At 42.9% G+C, this 18,853-nt stretch overlaps 1 protein-coding gene across 1 annotated transcript in view; it reads left to right on the top strand.

Annotated features, from left to right (window-relative positions):
- The first annotated feature begins 2,293 nt into the window (after nt 1-2,293).
- The window catches only part of GABRB3 (gamma-aminobutyric acid type A receptor subunit beta3), a 283,275-nt gene continuing 266,715 nt past the window's right edge, over nt 2,294-18,853 (top strand). Inside the window, exons 1-3 of the mRNA XM_055555724.1 lie at nt 2,294-2,410; nt 2,542-2,633; nt 2,843-2,910. Coding sequence (XP_055411699.1) covers nt 2,331-2,410; nt 2,542-2,633; nt 2,843-2,910 — 240 coding nt within the window. The 5' untranslated portion in view covers nt 2,294-2,330. The remainder of the gene's footprint in view (nt 2,411-2,541; nt 2,634-2,842; nt 2,911-18,853) is intronic.

The raw sequence follows: 18,853 nt of genomic DNA, 5'->3' as shown, positions 1-18,853 counted from the left end.
GGATCCTGTAGTACTGCACGGTGAAGCAGCAGCTAGGATGATAAATATGGTCAAGAGGCTCAGAGACTGGTTGAAGCCAAGATCTGAGGTGGTACGTGGTTGGATGATAATAACACTTGCAATGTGGTTTTCAAGCTTTAGAACATGTCAAATAATATTAATAGAAAGGGGGATCACTCTTGCTATGTTGTTGGCTTTTCTTAAGCACCCTATTCTCACTGTTTATTTTCTATAGCTATAATCCCCAATGGGGCATTCCTCTAAAAGAGGTACATGTAAACAGCAAAAACAGACTGAAACATGAATATGGAGGGATACAGATACAGATCTAATTAATATTCCTGATCATTCCATTGTACATGAACAGGACACAGAATACAAAGTATTTTGTATCTATTTTGTATCTATTCAGAAAACTAGATTTTTTTTCAGAAAATAATTAGGAGGCTAAGTTTATCTCTTGTGTATGTTAGTTGCTCAGTTGTGTCCAACTCTTTGTAGCCCACCAGGCTCCTCTGTCCATGGAATTCACCAGCTTAGAATACTGGAGTGGGTAGCCAGTTCCTTCTCCAGGGGATCTTCCTAACTCAGGGATGGAACCCAGGTATCCTATATTGCAGGTGGATTTTTATACCATCTAAGCCACCAGAAAAGCCCAACTTTATCTCTTAACCTATCTTAATACCAACCTTTCAGGAAATTGCTGATTTTTATAAAAGGCAATATATTTAAAATTAATTCCAGAAACATGCCAACTTGAGATCCAAGGTCTAGATTTAGATATTTACCTATATAATGTCTTGACAATAGAAAAGAAAATCATAAGCTTTGTAGAAAAAAAAAAATACAGAAAAGCAGCATTATGTCTTGGAATGGCCCGAGGAAGTCTATCAAACAACGAATGGACTTGATTTGCAGGTTTTGCTGCACAAAGTATTCCACAAGTAGGAATGTGTAATCATCTTCCTCAATATTAGAAGTCTGAAGCACACAGTTCTTAAAGAAAAATGTACAACCTATGACCCTGGGGGAGCAAACATCACTCAGGAACACAGTGGTGATACACAGGGCAGGGTGGACCGTGGTGTTTATCTGTCTGTTTCTTGGCCAAGGTGCTGGAGGTCTTCTAAAATGAGAACCAGAGGGTTTGGTCCGGTCATGGAGAACACGAGGTTACTAGTCTGATATTAAGAACCACGGACAGCTCCGGGCTGCACCAGAGAAGGCATCTTATTTTTTCATTCCTCGGAATGATAGTCCAGGGTCTCCATGTCTAATGCGGACTCCAGCTTCTGATAATAAAGCAAGCCTGCTTATTTGGGCTTCTCTTTAACACTCATTTAAGTGTATTTATGTGAGTAGGTAGGGAGTGCTCACATGGAATGTTCAGGCGGTGAGAGTGAGAGAAATAGTTGAAGGAACCAGTTTAAGAAAATGGCTTTATATTGCATAAATAATTAATCCGGCCGCCTTGCAAGCGGCTGGATGGGTCAGGCGGGAAAGCCCGTGGGTGGGGGCGGAGGCGGGGATCCCCGTATCGCCGTTAGATGTTCAGTGACTGCGGGGGAGAGCGGATCCCACCCGTGTCGGGTCAGAGGCGCCGCGCCATGTGCTCTGGGCTCCCGGCCATCCTGCTGCCCATATGGCTCTCCTGGACCCTGGGGACGCGAGGCTCGGAGCCCCGCAGGTGAGGCAGGGGCTTCCTCGGGCCCGGCGTCCTGCCTCCCGCGCTGCAGCGCAGGTCTGCGGGCAGAGGCGTTCCGCAGCCACCGCGGGCTCGGCCTGCACCGCCGCCGGACGGGGGTCGCGGTCAAAGGGCCAGGCCAGGGAGCAGGCTGAGGGGGGACGTCTCGGGAGGATTGGAGAGCGTCTCCTTCGCTGTTGCTGCCCGCGTCGCCGTCGCCGACCGTACCCTCCTTCGCGGGCGGCTGGAGGCCCAGCGGAGCTGGCGGCGCGGCCCACACCTGGCGCTGCCCGGTGCCGCGCGGTCGCGGCTGCAGCCCGCGCGCCGTGCCGGCAAAGCCCCGGGTCACGCTCCGCAGCCAGCGAGGCGGCGGGGACGCTGGGCGCCGGGGCCCCGCGGGCGCGGGAGCAGTGGCCCGGCTGGGCGCGCTGCGCGGCGGCCCGCGCGCCCCGCCCCGGCCCTTGCCGCGCGCCCGCGCCCGCGCTCCTCCCCGCGCGCGCGCCTCCCCGGCCCTCCCCCTGCGCCCTCCTCCGCTCGGGGCCAGCGCGGCGGCGGCGGCGGCGGCGGCGGCAGCAGGAGCAGCCCCGGCTGCGGGTCGCGACGGCGGCGGGGCGCCCCCTCCCCCGTGCCGGGGCGCGGCGGAGGGATGTGGGGCTTTGCGGGAGGAAGGTTTTTCGGCATCTTCTCGGCCCCGGTGTTGGTGGCGGTGGTGTGCTGCGCGCAGAGGTAGGGTCGTGGCTTGCTTGCCGGGAAGCGGGCCGGGCGGCTGGCAGGGTGCGCGGGTGTGCGCGCCGGGCACGGGCGGGCGAGCCGCCGCCTGACCCGGTTCTCTCTGCCCCCCTCCACCCCTCCCGCAGCGTGAACGATCCTGGGAACATGTCCTTTGTGAAGGAGACGGTGGACAAGCTGCTGAAAGGCTACGACATTCGCCTGAGACCGGACTTCGGAGGTAAGTAGGCTGTGCGCTGCCGCTGCAGGCTGCGCGACCCCCCGCGCTGGGGGCCTGGGCGGAGGAGGGAGGCGGGGGCCGCTGCCGCCGAGCTGCGGCCGCGCGGGGAGGGCTCGGCCGGCGCCCCCTCCTCGGCGGCTCTCGGGCCCCGGGGCCGCCGCAGCCCGTGCCCGAGCCTGGCTCACAGCCGTATCGTGCACTTTCCGCAGGTCCCCCGGTCTGCGTGGGGATGAACATCGACATCGCCAGCATAGACATGGTTTCCGAAGTCAACATGGTGAGTGCCTGCCCTCCCTGGGCCCAAGCCCCTGCCCCGACGCGTGCGCCCGCCGGCGGGCTCGGGACCAGGCTGGAGGCCTTCGCTGCCGGGCCGAGCTGACCGGGCGGGTGACCGGAGCGGTCCTCGCCGCGCCGGCCTCCGCCTGCCCGCGCGCCTTTATCCGCGCGCCTGTGCGCACTGGGCAGTCGTCGGCTCGGAGCCGCGCGGAGGGCGCGCCTTCCTGCGGTGGTAAGGGGTCCGGGCTCACCGGAGCGGGCCCCCTCGCCGCCCGCGAGCTCCCGGCCCGTCCCGCGGTCGGCCCCCCGGTGCCCAGGCCGCCCGGGGTCGTCTCGCCTCCTTAGCAACAGGCGCCGGGGAGCGGGGGAGGAGAGCGCAGTTGCGGGGGAGCTTGTGTTCTGGGTGAGGGGGACTCAAGGGTTGCTTCCTTGTGGAGCAGGTCCTGGCCGCTGGAGAGCGCGGAGGGCGGTGGTCGGCTTGTCTTGCGCTGTCTCGGGTCCGTTTCCTCTGAGTCCAGTGGCTTTTCCGAGGGTGGGCTCGCGACACGGAACCCGGACCCAATCCGCCGGGCTCTGTCGGAGGTGCTGACGGTGCTGGAGGGTCTGGCGGGCCGTCTCTGCAGGGAGAGTGGAAAGCTAGGGAACCAAGTGTCACTTAGGGCTGTGTTAATGCGAGGAAATTCTGTGTTCTGACCTGTGGAAAGTGGAGGTCCCTGTCTGTCCAGAGGTGTGAAGTGGGTGTCACAGGCTTCCTCAGGAACCTTGACGACAACATGGAATAAGGAGAAAAACGACCCCTTTCATTTTTTGATTGAACTGGAATACTAGGGGTTTTTGAAAACAGGTTTCGTTTTCTGAGTGACACTTTAGAAATTGTGAGGATGAGAATTTGGAAAAAAAAATGTTTTTTTTTGGAAGAAATCATTTAGCAACGTTTCTTTCTAAAATATAGCACCAAGAATATAATGAGCCATGAGGTAGACTCCATGGATTTCTCAAGTCTGGTGGACATCAGAGTCACATGGGCGAACTTGTTTTGAATGCTTACTACCTGGCTGTGATTCTGATTCAGTGGTGTGAAGTACAATCTTGGGGGTCTTTATTTAAAACTAGTGCTTCAGATGTTTTTTTTCCAAGCAGATGTTTTATGGACAGTTTTTTTGAGAAGCATTCTAATAACATAGAAATGTGGATGGTTACCAATAAACTAAAATCATAATTTTAAATAGATGTTTAGCAAGATATATTTAAAGGCATACACTAGTATGGATTTTGTAGGAAGAAATCTTTGACTACACGAAACTACTGTTAATTTTTTACTCTTAACCTAAAGGTTTAAAATTATGATGTGTGATTTAAAAAGTACTTTTCTTTCAATGTATATCACTAAGGACATTTATATTCAAGTATGAACAATAAATAAACATAAATAAATAAGTTATTAATAATAAAAGCATGAGGAAGAAACAGAGACTTTATATATATTACACTAAAAACATCACATTTATTTTACTTTTTCAAATTTTTGAAAAATTATTCTGTCAAAAGTATGTCTTATGACCTTAAGGAAACAAGTTAATATATTCAAGATATACTCTGTAATCTGTGATTTCCTTAATTGGGAACTTCATATTCTATAGAGAAGAAAGTTTTGTATAGACGTTAATAGACTATTTAGTGGATTTTTATGTCAAAAATTATTATATTGGATGTCAAATAATGAAGAAAACATACTGATGTGACACTTTTAAGAACTCTGTACAGTGTTAAAACAGCCAGGGAATAGAGAATGTCTTGTTGCAAATCATTACACATTTCCTGTGAATGAATTTTTAAACTTAGCTATCCAGTTGTTTAGACATCATGCTGATATTTAGCACCTTTAAAAACTTCATGCACTATGAACTGAAATGTCCCAGTTTTCTCTGAACCCAGTAATAGAAAGATAAATTGAGGATACAAGCCATTATATTGAATAATCTTCAAGTGCCTATATCAAAGCCAGTAATTATGCATAATGTACCATAGCATACTTGTATGCCTTTTGTTTTGAGTTTTTATGATGTTGATTTTTGTGGTTCTCTCTATATAAGTTTATGGTAAAGAAAAATTGGGAATTGGTGAAATTGGAAATTGAAGGCCATTGGATAGATGGACTAACTGGCATCTGAAATATCTTCCACAAGTGGATTGGTAAAAATATCCACTAGAAAAACCTGATTTCCTATAACTCATGATCAGGATTATAGCTCATAGTCATAGCTGCTATATTTGATCTATTTTTTACTGAAGGAACTTCAAATATATAGCAATTAATTAAGTATCATTTTGGAGGTGACATTTTATAGGGAAAAAACTTAGTATGTGAGCATAAGATTAAACCCATGTTTTTAATCACGTTGCTTAAAAACAATGCATTATATTTGTGAGCTTCCTTAATTGCCTTACTAGTTACCCAAAACTTAAGTGTTGTTAGGTTATGAAAAAAGAAAGGGGCATGCCCTAAGAGAAAGAGGGAAGGAGGCAGAAAGAGGGAGGGGAGAGAGAGAGACTGAGAGGACTTCTGACGGGGAAAGCCTTCTGAAAGAACTTATGAAGTGATACTTAAGTTGGGTGGGTGACTAGAGGGAATAGAATTGTGACTGGCATAGACAGAGGAGGATATTCTGGATTAGAGAAGAAATTGGCAAAGCTATGGATGGATAGATCAGCAGGACAGGAAATTGTGAAGGAGAGACTCAAAAGATGAAATTGGAAAAGTAGGACAAACCCCTGCTCACCTATGCCCTTCTCTGCCTTGCCAAGGATTTCAGATGCTAATTAATTTTCAAGAATTAAGGAGCCTGTAAAGATTATTAAGCAGATGACTGACATGATTTAAGTTGTGGTTTAAGATGAATATTGTGACAAAGATGTTAATTTAGATGGAGTGAGAAGAGCAAAGTTAGCAAGAAAATTCAGGGTAAATGATCATGGACGCTTCCTTGAAACTGTTCTCAAATTTTCATAGATATGCTTTTGAAAACATATTTAGTGAAATAAAGATCCATTAATGTCTGAAATAAGGATATGTAAAGCATGTATATCTCAAGGTGGGACAGATGTGCTCTTGTTAGTGGACACTTTGAGGGTGAACATGAAGCAAATAGTTACTTTTCTCTTTAAACAGTTGCAAAACAGTCTTTATCTACTGATGGTCATATAGGTAATGCCTCCAAAGAATGCCTCTAACCTCAAAGAATTAAATAAATAGATACATTATACATATACATGTATATATCATTATGCATTTTGGTGTTTTATATTAACAATCAAAATGAATTTTAGTATTTAACATTGTTTTGCTATAACATGTTTCACTGATAATGGAGATATTTTGTATTTCCATTTTTCTTAAGCTTCTAATTTTTCTTTTTGTGTACTTTATTTAAAATTGACATATAGTTAATTTGCAATCTTGTTAGTTTCTAGTGTACAGCAAAGTGACTCAGTGATAAACATATACATATGCACATATATATTCTTTTTCAGATTCTTTTCCATTATAGGTTATTACAAGATACTGAATTTAGTTGCATGTGCTATATAGTAGATCCTTATTGTTTACCTATTTTAATATAGTAGTGTGTGTGTTAATCCCAAACTCCTAATTTTCCACTTCTTTCTTTTTTTAATTAGCTTATTTGACAGCAGTCAAACAAAAAACCGTTTTCTTTTACATAACTTCCCTTGTTCTCCTAGCTCTTGTTTTGAATGTTCAGATAATCTTTTAAAACTAAGCATGGTTAACTAATTGTTGAGATTTGGTTTACATATTTATTTAAGTGAGATTGTACATATGAAAGTATACTGTCTACTGAAAAGTTTTATGTGCATGTGTTATAATTCTGGTGTTAAAATTTTAGCACTGGTCCAAGTGTGAAATAAACCTGTTGAATCAATAGGTGGAGGGATAAGTGGACACAATTATTGAAAATATAGGAAATGTAAGGGAATATTAAAATATAAAACTAGAAAAGTTTAATTAAAAAAATGTTTTTTTTACTGAAAGAGGGTGAAGTAGTTCTGGAACTCTTTAAAAATCATTCAGATAATAAGGACAGTATTTTAAAGTAGTCAAATGAGTTCTTTTTGAATTTGAATTACTAGAATAAGCCATTGTTTGATTTATTAATTCAGAAAGAAACTATACATTCTCAATTTCTACTTAATTAAAGTATTGAGGATATTGGGCTTCCTTGGTGGCTCAGTGGTTAAGAATCAGCCTGCTAAGGCAGGAGACGTGGGTTCGATCCCTGGGTTGGGAAGATCCCCCTGAGAAGGAAATGGCAACCCACTCCAGTATTCTTGCCTGGGAAATCCCATGGATAGAGGAGCTTGGTGTGTCCATGGAGTCACAAAAGAATCAGACATGACTTAGCTACTGATCCACAAATATTACATAAAACTAGATTCAAACTCTAGTAATAAAAAGGCTAATGTTCTATGATTTAACTTGTACTTTATTTTCTGCACTTAATTCATCTATTAAAATTGAGGTGAAAGTTGATTAGTCGTGTCTGACTCTTTGCAACCCCACGGACTATATAGTTCATGAAAATGTAACTACAGAATTGTTTTTTCTGATTTTATGCATATAAACAATAAACTGTTACCTTTTTTTAGTTGTGACTTCCTTTCAGGTGACATATAATCTGCTGTGTTTAGTTATTATGAGAGGTATATTTGTCCCTTATGCTTGTTGTAGTGTATTCCTTCCTCATTGATTGCATTTTCCTTTTCAAAAATGTCTCAGTGTAAAATGAGTATGGTACGTAAGAGCATGGTTTTGGAACATCCCAGCAAGCAGCTTCGGTGCTGCCTCACTGTAAAACGGGTGCAGTTGACTTTTGTGCACAACACAGAAGCATTTGCTCTCACTTTTGTCTTTTCCTGTTTTCAGAAGAGTGGGCAAAGGAGAAGGTCACCTTGGTTTGAGAGAGCTGGGATTAGCTGGAGAATTCAGCTTTTAGGCCGTTTTGATCAAATTTATGTTAATCAACTCCCCTCCCTGTGCAGCAGAGTCTAGAGTTGCTCTGCCCTTGAGGCACCCAGTGTCCAACACCTGGCCAGGTCCTCAGGCAGGGAAGCTGAGTCCCAGGAGTCCAGCTGTTGTGCTGCAAAGAGCCTAATGGGATTGGGAGTTTCAGGTTGTTTCTAGATTTATGGGAACATCTAGCCTTAGGCAAGTGCCTTAATACTCAGTAATGCAGTCTCTGGCTTCTCAGATGCCCGTGGCACAAAAATGCCTGGGTGATAGCACAAAGGGCTTAGCTCTACATAGAAAATTGAGGTAAAGATACCCACACAATCACAGCCAAACACACACATATTAGAAAACTGTCCTTTTCAGATTTCTTCAGAGAGGCTCTGGCTTAGTTCAGAGTTAGCATATGAATTGTTACTCGCATTTGAATTGTTACTAGCATTTTAAATGTTGGAAATGTGCTAATGCTCCTGTTACCTCTTAAGCTGAGGGATGACTCAGCAGAAAGGAAGAAGTGTTTCTCTGACCCAATTGGGTTTGAAAAACCACTTACATGAAAGACACTCCAGGGGTAAGGTCCAGTGAGCATGTTGGCGTTTGGTTCCAGGTTGCTGCATTTAGGAGGTAAGAGTGTTTACTGAGGACATTACTTCTCCCTGGAAGTATGTTTCGTGCCTAAGTTATGATTAAACATCAATGCTGGGGCACTGACAAGGAAGCATATAATGAACTTAAGAGATGGATGAGAATAGCGCTTATATAATAAGCTCTTTATGAAAGGAGGTTTCTGTTTAACATTAGAAAGAATTGATATGGGAGGCAAAGGGGGTGCTTTTTGTCTTTCCCCTCAGGGAGGCTGTAAAGCTTCTGTTGCTACATCTCAGAAAATGAATCTTCTGCACGTTGCCTTGTCGTGAGCAGCCTCTTCTGGAGCCTTTGCCAGGCTCAGTAGATCCTCTGTTGTGTTGCACATAGAAGTAAGTACTTGGTTTGAATTAATGGCACAAATCTGTTTATTTGTATATTAAAAACTTTATTATTTTTGCCAATAAAGCAGTATGAATTCAACATCTGATTTTGTAAATCTGTCATCTTGTAAGAGCTCTTCTTTCCTTCCATTGGTAGCAGAATCTTTCTTTCTCCTGTGGGTTCTGTGTCATAACACTCTTGTTCAGTTGCTGAGTCGTGACTAACTCTTTGATCTCATGGACTACAGCATGCCAGGTTCTCTGTCCTCCACTATCTCCTGAAGTGTCATATCATATATACTCTCATCGTGCTTGAAGCCTACTAAACATTTGGTTTAAATACATCAAGCCTATTGACCATTGGGAATCTTTAAAATTTTCTTGTGATGCATATTGAGGTATAACTTAGGGAGATGACAGCTAACAACAGCTTTATGTCATTTTGCAGTTGATGAAATGTTTCAGATATTTTGCATATTTGACCATCAAACCTGATGATCGGCTTAGTGAAATATATCTTATGGTAGATGTTACTCTCATCTCCATTGTTCAGGTGAGAAAATAGCCTTAGGAACAGCACTGAGGTACTATTGATACAAAGCTGGGACTTGATCCTGTTTCTTTCTACCTTGTTGTGCTACAGAGCAATTAAAAAATGCTTTCTTAGGGCCTTATAAGATTTAACCTTTTCCCATGACCTTCATTGCCATCTAAAGTGGATCTTCCAGTTTACTTCTCCGTGCTCTCCTAGTCTTTCCTTTTATCACTAGCAAGTGATGATTACTATCCAGTGATTGCTATCAAGTGAGTATGATTCTGGTGTGCTTGTTTGTTTAGAGGCTTTCTTCCCCTTTTTTCCTCCCCCCTTGAGACTGTAAATCTCATGAGGCAGATCTGTGTGTCTAAGAACACCCTTTCATAGTGCAAAACCAAAATCTAACAGTTGCTATATAAATAGATACTAGTGTCTATTAGAAATTGATTGAAAGGAAAATCTATGAGTGAAGAATGAATGAAAGAATAGATATAAAAGTACATGAATAAATAGGTAGGTGGCTTTCCAATGAAATATTTTTATAACCCAGAATTTGGGCTCGTGACCAAGAAGAACCTTTTACAGGCTAAATATGATATATGTAGTTTTTATTTTAGGGGACTTAATTTAATCAGAATTTGTATAATTGTATACAGTATAGTGGTAGTGCTAGTGGTAAAGAGCCCGCCTGCCAATGCAGGAGATGTAAGAGGTGTGGGTTGGCTCCCTGGGTCAGGAGGAGCCCCTGCAGGACGGCATGGCAACCCACTCCAGTGTTCTTGCCTGGAGAATCCCTTGGACAGAGGAGCCTGGTGGGCTGCAGTCCATGGGTCTCAACTGAAGACACAGAGTCGGATACGATTGAAGAGGCTTAGCATACAGGCATAGCACCTTCAGCGGTCACGTATTTTACAGCGTTTAGCCCCTCACTGGAGAGCTTTCACACTGATCTCAGTGTGGAGAGGAGGGAAGAGATTGTGGTGGCCCTGTGATGTATCGCCTGTGTAAGGGTTAATGGGGGTATTTCAAACACTAATCACTGGTGCCTTTGTTACACTCAGTTTTGTGTCTAATTGGAAGTATACGCGACTTGAGCTTTCCTATATGATAGGCAAGTTTTGGTGGTTCTTCCTAATACAGAGGTTCATTAAGCTCTGCATTCCCTTTCTGATGGCTGTTCAGTGCAGTGTAGCTGCGGTGGTTTTCATTTGTTTGCTAGCTTTTCAGCACAGTTTACTTCTGGGCCGTTTATGCCAGCCATTAAGAAGACTCTTCTAGCAGCAAAATTTGGAAGACTAGGACTGAAATAGGTTTCATCTCTTGGCAATTTGTTCAGTCCTGTCAATTCAAGAGGGCTCATGATGGAGAGCTTGCCTCCAATCTCTGTGGTGGGAGATGTAGAATTCTCTTATTCCGTGGTTACCAGGAGACTATAATAAGAAATAGAAGCCATTTGTAAGTGTTAACTCATGTATCCCTTTTTGCATTTTTCTGCAGAAGCATTGATATAATTAACAAAAACCTTAGCATGCATGGAACTAACATTTCAGATGAATAGGAGTACGATTAAGATATGAGAATGCCACAGCTCTTTAAAAGTTCTAATTTGTGCTTTTCCAATCAGTCTGAGAGAGGGTATGGATTCTATTGATTACATCATCATATTTTACTTAAGTTCTACAATGAAAGAATTCCTTTTATCTAAAATATTTACTAAGTCATGCTATGATTCATGACATGAAGTACATTTGTTTTGAGTTGACTTTAATGGATAGCAAAATCTACTGTTTTAAAGGTACATGACTCTGATTGTGTTTGATACATATGTATAAAGTGTTAGCTGCTGCTGTTGCTGCTGCTGCTGCTAAGTTGCTCAGTCATGCCCGACTCTTAGTGACCCCATGGACTGGAGCCTACCAGGCTTCTCCGTCCATGGGATTTTCCAGGCAAGAGTACTGGAGTAGGGTGCCATTTCCTTCTCCGAAAGTGTTAGCTACTTAGTTCAATATCACATCACTCTTCTTTTAAAATTTAATTTTTTCGAATTAGACTTTACAACTGTTAACTTTAATGAGTAGAAGGAACAAGTTTTCTGGGTCACCCATCATTACAAGTTGTTTGTGTGTGTGAATCTGTGAATCTGTGCAAACCAAAAATTGTTTTAAGAGAGACAACAATTTGAATAATTCACTGTAATACCATTGAATTTTTTTTCCCAATCATGAGGACTCTAAAAATCCATCTGAGAGATGTCTGTATATCAGCTTGAAAGACTAGACTAGTCACCAGGGGCAGTGCCTGTTATGTAGAATGCGCTTGGTGAATACTTGTTAAATACATTTGTGTAACACATGACCCTTGTGGTAAAACTGTATCTGCTGTTTGTTTTATTGGAGAGGTTCCCTTATTTGGGTGTCAAGCACATAGAGGGCTTCCCAGGTTGCGCAGTGGTAAAGAGTCTGCTTGCCAATGCAGAAGACTCAAGACACACTAGTTCCATCCTTGGGTCAGGAAGATCCCCTGAGAAGGAAATGACAACCCACTCAAGTATTCTTATCTGGAAAATCCATGGACAGAGAAGCCTGGTGGGCTTGGGGTTACAAAGATTTGGACACAACTGAGTGTGCACACAACTGTGCACAAGTGCATGAAATTAACCATAGCTTTACACATATGAATTCCTGTGAACTTGTCGCAGAAAAGACATCCAAATCCCAGTAAGCAGTGCCATTCCTATGGTCTAGAATAGTGGTTCCAAAGGTGTAGAACAAGAAGCCTTCTGTGGTGTTGGAGTGATTGCAGGAGCTGACACAAATTCACGCCTGCCCAGCACAATTTCTCACCATTGTTGTATACCATGTCTTGCCTTTCCAAAGCAGTGTGCATATTTGACGGAGAAGGCAATGGCACCCCACTCCAGCACTCTTGCCTGGAAAATCCCATGGACAGAGGAGCCTGGTAGGCTGCAGTCCGTGGGGTTGCTAAGAGTCAGACATGACTGAACGACTTCACTTTCACTTTTCACTTTCATGCATTGGAGAAGGAAATGGCAACCCACTCCAGTGTTCTTGCCTGAAGAAGCCCAGGGACGGGGGAGCCTGGTGGGCTGCGGTCCATGGGGCCGCACAGAGTCGGACACGACTGAAGCAACTTAGCAGCAGCAGCAGCAGCAGTGCATATTTGAAAGAGGTTGGGAGTAACTGAATGTATGAAGAGCAGCATTGATTGTGCTATATTCCTTTTTATGCTGTTAAACATTCTGCAGATAATTCTCACCCTCTGTGTGAGGATGTAGTTGATTGTGCCATTGAATGAGTTTTCATGTCTGAATTTTCCTTTGTTTTGGCCCTGGGCACCAAAATTCCCTATGAGAATGTAATTCCTTGTGGTATGGGGTAAAATAATGGTTGCTTAAGAGAACACATGTGTACCCATGACTGATTCATGTTGATGTACAGCAAAAACCATCACAATATTGTAAAGTAATTATCCTCCAATTAAATAATTAAAAAAAGAACATTGTTGTATACAATGTGCATATGTGCCCCATAATCAGTGTTTCTGCTCGAATAATATTGGAAATTATGTTGGAGATGTAAAACAGGTTTCTTTACTGCAGGAACTGTCAAGCCCTTTAATATGTCAATGATTTTGTAAATCTTCATGAGAGGGGTGAAGAGTTCGGCATTTAAAATACATGTTTAGGGATTTCTTTGTGAGGGGATGATGGACCTTATTACTAGTTCATGAAGTTTTCTGTAGAACATAGTTTAGGAAATGTGGGCCTAACCCATGGAATTAGAATGATTTTTAATACAGCCAGTCCCCAGGAATGTTAACTGAGAAAATTACTGCATTAATAAAGCCTCTTTTTGTGACCTGTCCAAACCACAGAGAAGACACAATTTTGATAACAAAAATTCTACTAGTGCATATGAGAATGGGTAATATTTTATGAAAATGAACATTAAACATCTCTTACAATTAGATTGATAAAAAACAGAGATTTTCTTCTGTAATAATATTGTCTGTCATACTGAAGGAAGATATGTTTCAAGCCTCCTTGTTTTCTCGTATTATAAGAGTAAATGATACAGAAACAGACGTAGTTGTGTTGAGTAAGTATATTAGTCACCCGGTTGTGTCTGACTCTTTGTGACTGTAGCCCACCAGACTCCTCTGTCCATGGAATTCTCCAGGCAAGAATACTGGAGTGGACAGCCTTTCCCTCCTCCAGGGGATCTTCATGACCCAGGGATCGAACCCAGGTCTCCTGCATTGCAGGTGGATTCTTTACCATCTGCAAAAAAGACTCTTGAGCGAACAACAGTAAGTTAATTTTGAGAACAAAATATGTCTCCTTGAGGCTGATGGGCTTGACAGGTGCTTTCTTGGAAGGCTAGAGATTCCTTCTTGGGGCTGTGGCAGGGAAAACAGGCAGGGTTGTGATTCTCAGACTAGGGAGGGTTGACATGTATTTTTGAATATATCATGTTGCATAAACATTTATTATAGTCTGTAATATATATTATGTATAATGAAATTATATAGTATACTGTATATATTATATAATTTATGTTATTCATTTATATGAAAAATAAGATTTTCTTTGGTTGAAAGGTTCTGGTTATATATTTAACATCCCCTTGAGTAAGACATGTTTAAAATTCCCTGTATGACTAATTCTCTATACTTCTATGAAGAGTTTGTCCATTTTCATGAATAGTCAGTGACAATAGCCCAGAGGCAAATGCATCTTCTGGACTGTTCCAGAACCACAGGAATAAAAGAGGCCAGTATTGCTTTGCAGCACTGTGGAGGCCCCACTGGGGATCTGGGCTTGGCTGGTGGTAATGGGTGCGGAAACCAAAGTAGATTCAGAAAGGTGAAGAGATGCAAAAGTGTTAATTGATTGTAAGTGTCATGGGTTTCATTTGTTTGCTTGTTTGTTTCTGGCATTTAGAATCACAGGGAGCTGGTTTAAAAAATTGTTTTGGAAATATTATATATCTATGGATTCTTTTCTCCTAAGCCACGCTTTATTTATCGTTATACAGTATTGCCCCAAAGCTTGTGTTTATGATTGAAAAACTAGTCTCAAACCTTGAGATTTTACTTTATTATTGTGTACTCTTTGGGATTTTAATTATCTGGGTAATTTCCTCAATACTCCTGGCTATTTTACCTTTAGAGGCTGTGGGGGTCTAATTTGCAAAATTGCCCTGGGCAGTAGAAAAGAGTTGGTTAGAATTCTCAGATTCTAGAAGGGTTTCTGTTAACTTTGGTAAGTCATTAGACTCAATTGTTTTCAAGCTGATCATTTTTTTTAAAACAAGTATGTTAAAAGAGATTCTCTAAGTTGCCTTCTAGCCCTGATTTCTGAGTCTGTGAACAGTTGAAAACGTGAGACTTTGATTTGCCTTACAGAGACCACTGCTTCTTGTCATTTGATACTGCATGTGGTTTAACTGGGTGTCCAAGTGGTGGTCATCTGGCAGCTTGCAGCCATACAGTCAAAGTGTGGCCCATTTTCCCCAAGTCACCTGTGCTGTGCACTGCGAGCCTGGGACGTGTTGTCCATAAACAGTAGGATTTACAGTCTGCACTCAGGCTCCTTAATTTTTGGGTTTCAAACGTGCTTATGTTCACTATTTGGGTTGAATTTATAGTTAATAATTTATAAGCGAAAAGTGTAGCTGGCTGTTAAGATGTTTTTTGCATACATGCTCAGTTGCTAAGGGGCTTCCCTTGTGGTTCAGCTAGTAAAGAACCTACCTGCAATGCAGTGAGACCTGGGTTCGATCCCTGGGTTGGGAAGATCCCTGGGTTGAGAAGGGAAAGGCTACCCACTCTGGTATTCTGGCCTGGAGAATTCCATGGACTGTATAGTCCATGGGGTCACAATGAGTCTGACACAACTGAGTGACTTTCACTTTCACTTCAGCTGCTGGGTCCTGTCTGACCTCTTTGACTGTCAGGATCCTCTGCCCATGGGATTTTCCAGGCAAGACATACTGGAGTGGGTAGTCATTCCCTTTCTCAGGGGATCTTCCTACCCAGGGCTCAACCCATGTCTCCTGCTTGGCAGGCAGATTCTTTTACTACTGAGCCACCTGGGAAGTCCCTTAAAATGCTTCATTTGTATCCAAAGAATGACCTTTCCATTATCACCTAAGAAAAATAACTCAATATGGAAATATCACTTAATGCTAAAGTAAAAGTAAAGTAAAATAAGTTTCTTCAGTCATGTCCAACTCTTTGTGACCCTATGAACCTGTTGCCAGCCAGGCTCCTCTGTCCATGGAATTCTCCAGGCAAGAATACTGGAGTGGGTTCCGATTCCCTTCTCCAGGGGATCTTCCTGACCCAGGGATTGAACCTGCATCTTCTGCTTTGGCAGGCAGATTCTTTACTGCTGAGCCACCAGGGGAGCCTCTTGATTCCTTGCCTTACATAAAACAAAATTATTTATACATAAAATCCAAGCAAGAAAACTTGTGTGGATATAGGGACAAAGACTTGGGCTTGCCTGGACTACAGATTGCAAAATGAGATGTGTTTAATTTTATTATGAAAGAGTAAAAATGTGGACGTGCCAATTATTATGTAACTAGGAAATTACCTATTTAGATTATATAGATCAAAATGTATAATGTGACTCAAACTTGGATGTAATCAATAACCAAAAAAATTAGTAATTTTCAAAGTGTTTACTTCATATTTGATTACCATAGGTGAAATCCTGCTGATAATGGATTGTAGGATCTGGTTGGTAGGTGGTTTAGTCTCTAAGGCGTGTCCAATTCTCGCAACTCCATGGACTGTAGCCTGCCAAGCTCCTCTGTTCATGGGATTCTCCAGGCAAGAATATTGGAGTGGGTTACCATTTCCTTCTCCAAGTATCTGGTTAGAAGAAGTTATAGCACAGTAAAGATGGTAAGTAACTGATTTTCTAACTTAGCACTTTGAAATAGTTTATCGTAGCCCCACACATAGATGTTCCTCAGAGTTTTTGTTTTTATTCTCTTTCTGTCCCAGAATAAGAGGGGCATGGCAGCTAGTCTGGACTAGCAAAGGTCAGGCATTAAGAGGGGGACACTGGTCTAACTGTAACTGCTCCTTGGGTTGCACCATCTCTGAGGACCAGCAGGGGACGCAGGTCCTGGGCACCAGCTGGTTCACTGAGATTAGGGAGGAAAGGTCAAATAAGGGGGTTTGACGCTCTTCCTTGTCTCTTGGCTGCCAACCTGCATGGTATCTTCCCTGATGAGGTAAGAAATGGGAATCTTACCTCCTGTTTTTCTCTCCATTTATCTTTCTGGAATTTTGACTGAAAATTTTCTATACGCCAAGCATCAAATGAGCTCAGTAATTTTTCTCCTTTTAGCTTTCTGTTTTTAAAACCATTAAGGACAATCCTCTTTATTTCCTCCAGCTTAATTCAGAGAAAAATAGAATGAAATTTGTTAAACAAAGGCTGACAGGAAAGCAAGCACCTACTAATTGCCATCCAATTTCCTGATATTCCAAGCTTTGCCCAAGATTATGCAATAATGTGCAGATAGAAAATCAGAATTTGCTCACGCTACAGTATTAATAGATACTGTCAGTTACCCAGAGGAAGGACTCACACATCAGTTTCACATGTTACTGAACTATATTCTGTGTCAGATAAGTGTGAGTACTTCTAGATCACACTTCTGTAGAGATTTACGAGACTATCTACATTATAATGGGAACGGTGAGAACAGTAATCATGACAAAACCCTAAAATATAAGAGAAACGTGCTAGAATTCTAGCACACTGACTATTGAGCCTGTTACGATGGTAGAAAAGGGAAGTGTCAGGGACCCATTTTTGTATGTATGACAGAACAATATTTTGATGCTTCAGAGAGACGTGCTGTATCTAATTGACACTTACTCTAATAGGTTAGTCCAGAATTCAGTTCAGTTCAGTCGCTCAGTCACGTCCAGCTCTTTGTGAACCCATGGCTCTTTGCGACCCCACAGGCTGCAGCGTGCCAGGCCTCCCTGTCCATCACCAACTGCTGGAGCTTGCTCAAACTCATGTGCCTGGAGTCAGTGATGCCATCCAACCATCTCATCCTCTGTCATCCCCTTCTCCTCCTGCCCTCAATCTTTCCCAGCATCAGGGTCTTTTCCAGTGAGTCAGTTCTTTGCATCAAGTGGCCAAAGTATTAGAGCTTCAGCTTCAGCATCAGTCCTTCCAATGCATATTCAGGACTGATTTCCTCTAGGATGGACTGGTTGGATCTCCTTGCAGTCCAAGGGACTCTCAAGAGCCTTCTCCAACACCACGGTTCAAAATCAATTCTTTGGCGCTCAGCTTTCTTTATAGTCTGACTCTCACATCCGTACAAGACTACTGGAAAAACCAGTCCAGAATTAGCTGTATATTATAGATTTTGAAAGTTCCAGGCTATCAAAGCATCTTGCATTTGTAAGTTAACTATGGAACTAACTGGGGAGAGGCAATGCAGTGAATGTTTCCTTTTTTAATTGTCAAAATAATCGATATTACTTAATAATTCCTTTTGTTTTGTCTTTCATGACTTTTTGGTCCACCTGTGCTGTGCTGATGAGCATATTCTTGTGCGGTCACCTTCACTCTAAATACTTCAGGTTTAAGAGTACAACTGCTCTCATCCGCTTTGAAACCCTCAGCAGCACAGATCCAAATGACAGTAGTTTGGGCTTTTCCACGTGTCTCGAGTTTAGCATGCCTGTTCACATGTTGCCTCTGTCATTTCAGACTTGAAGCTCTGGCAAGCTGTCACTGCCATTGAAGTTGTGCAGAAACTCAGGAAGAGAGGGTGCTTGCCGGGAGTCCAGGAGTGAGTCAGACAGTACTCGTCAGCCTGTGCCAGATATGGGGGTCGGTGATGGTGAAGGTGGGGATGAGAAAAGAGGAGATGCTGAGAGTGTTCTGGAAAGCAGTTTGGAGGAGAGTGAATAGGACTAGACGGCACGGAAAAGACATAAGGGAGCTACAGATGGGATTGAAATGGTAAAAGTGTGACAAGAAACTGGATGTTGTTTTTTTCTCTTGAAATGATCAAGATACTGGGACATTTGGCCATATGTAATTAAAAAGCAGATACATGCCAGTTTATACTGTGCAAAATTAAATTGTTTACTTCTGTTCTTCTTATATTTTCCTTTGAAAAAAGTGGAACTACTGGGAGTGTTTGCGTCCCTAAAGTGGAGCCCATCATCCTCCTGGGGGGAGCCACCTACGGTACAGAGTCACTAAGAGGTTTTACAGCCTGAGCAGAACAAGTTCTGAAACCCAAGGTGTTAGCAGAGCTGCAGGCCTTAGCAGATACTCTGATAAATGTTCTCTTTAAGTGTGACAGGAGGCAAGTAGGAAGGAGAATCTTTAAGTGAGAAG

This window comes from Bubalus kerabau, chromosome 19, assembly GCF_029407905.1.
Source record: "Bubalus kerabau isolate K-KA32 ecotype Philippines breed swamp buffalo chromosome 19, PCC_UOA_SB_1v2, whole genome shotgun sequence".
NCBI lineage: Eukaryota > Metazoa > Chordata > Mammalia > Artiodactyla > Bovidae > Bubalus > Bubalus kerabau.
The sequence above is the reverse complement of the archived record's forward strand: the minus strand, read 5'-3'. Positions and strand labels throughout refer to the sequence as shown.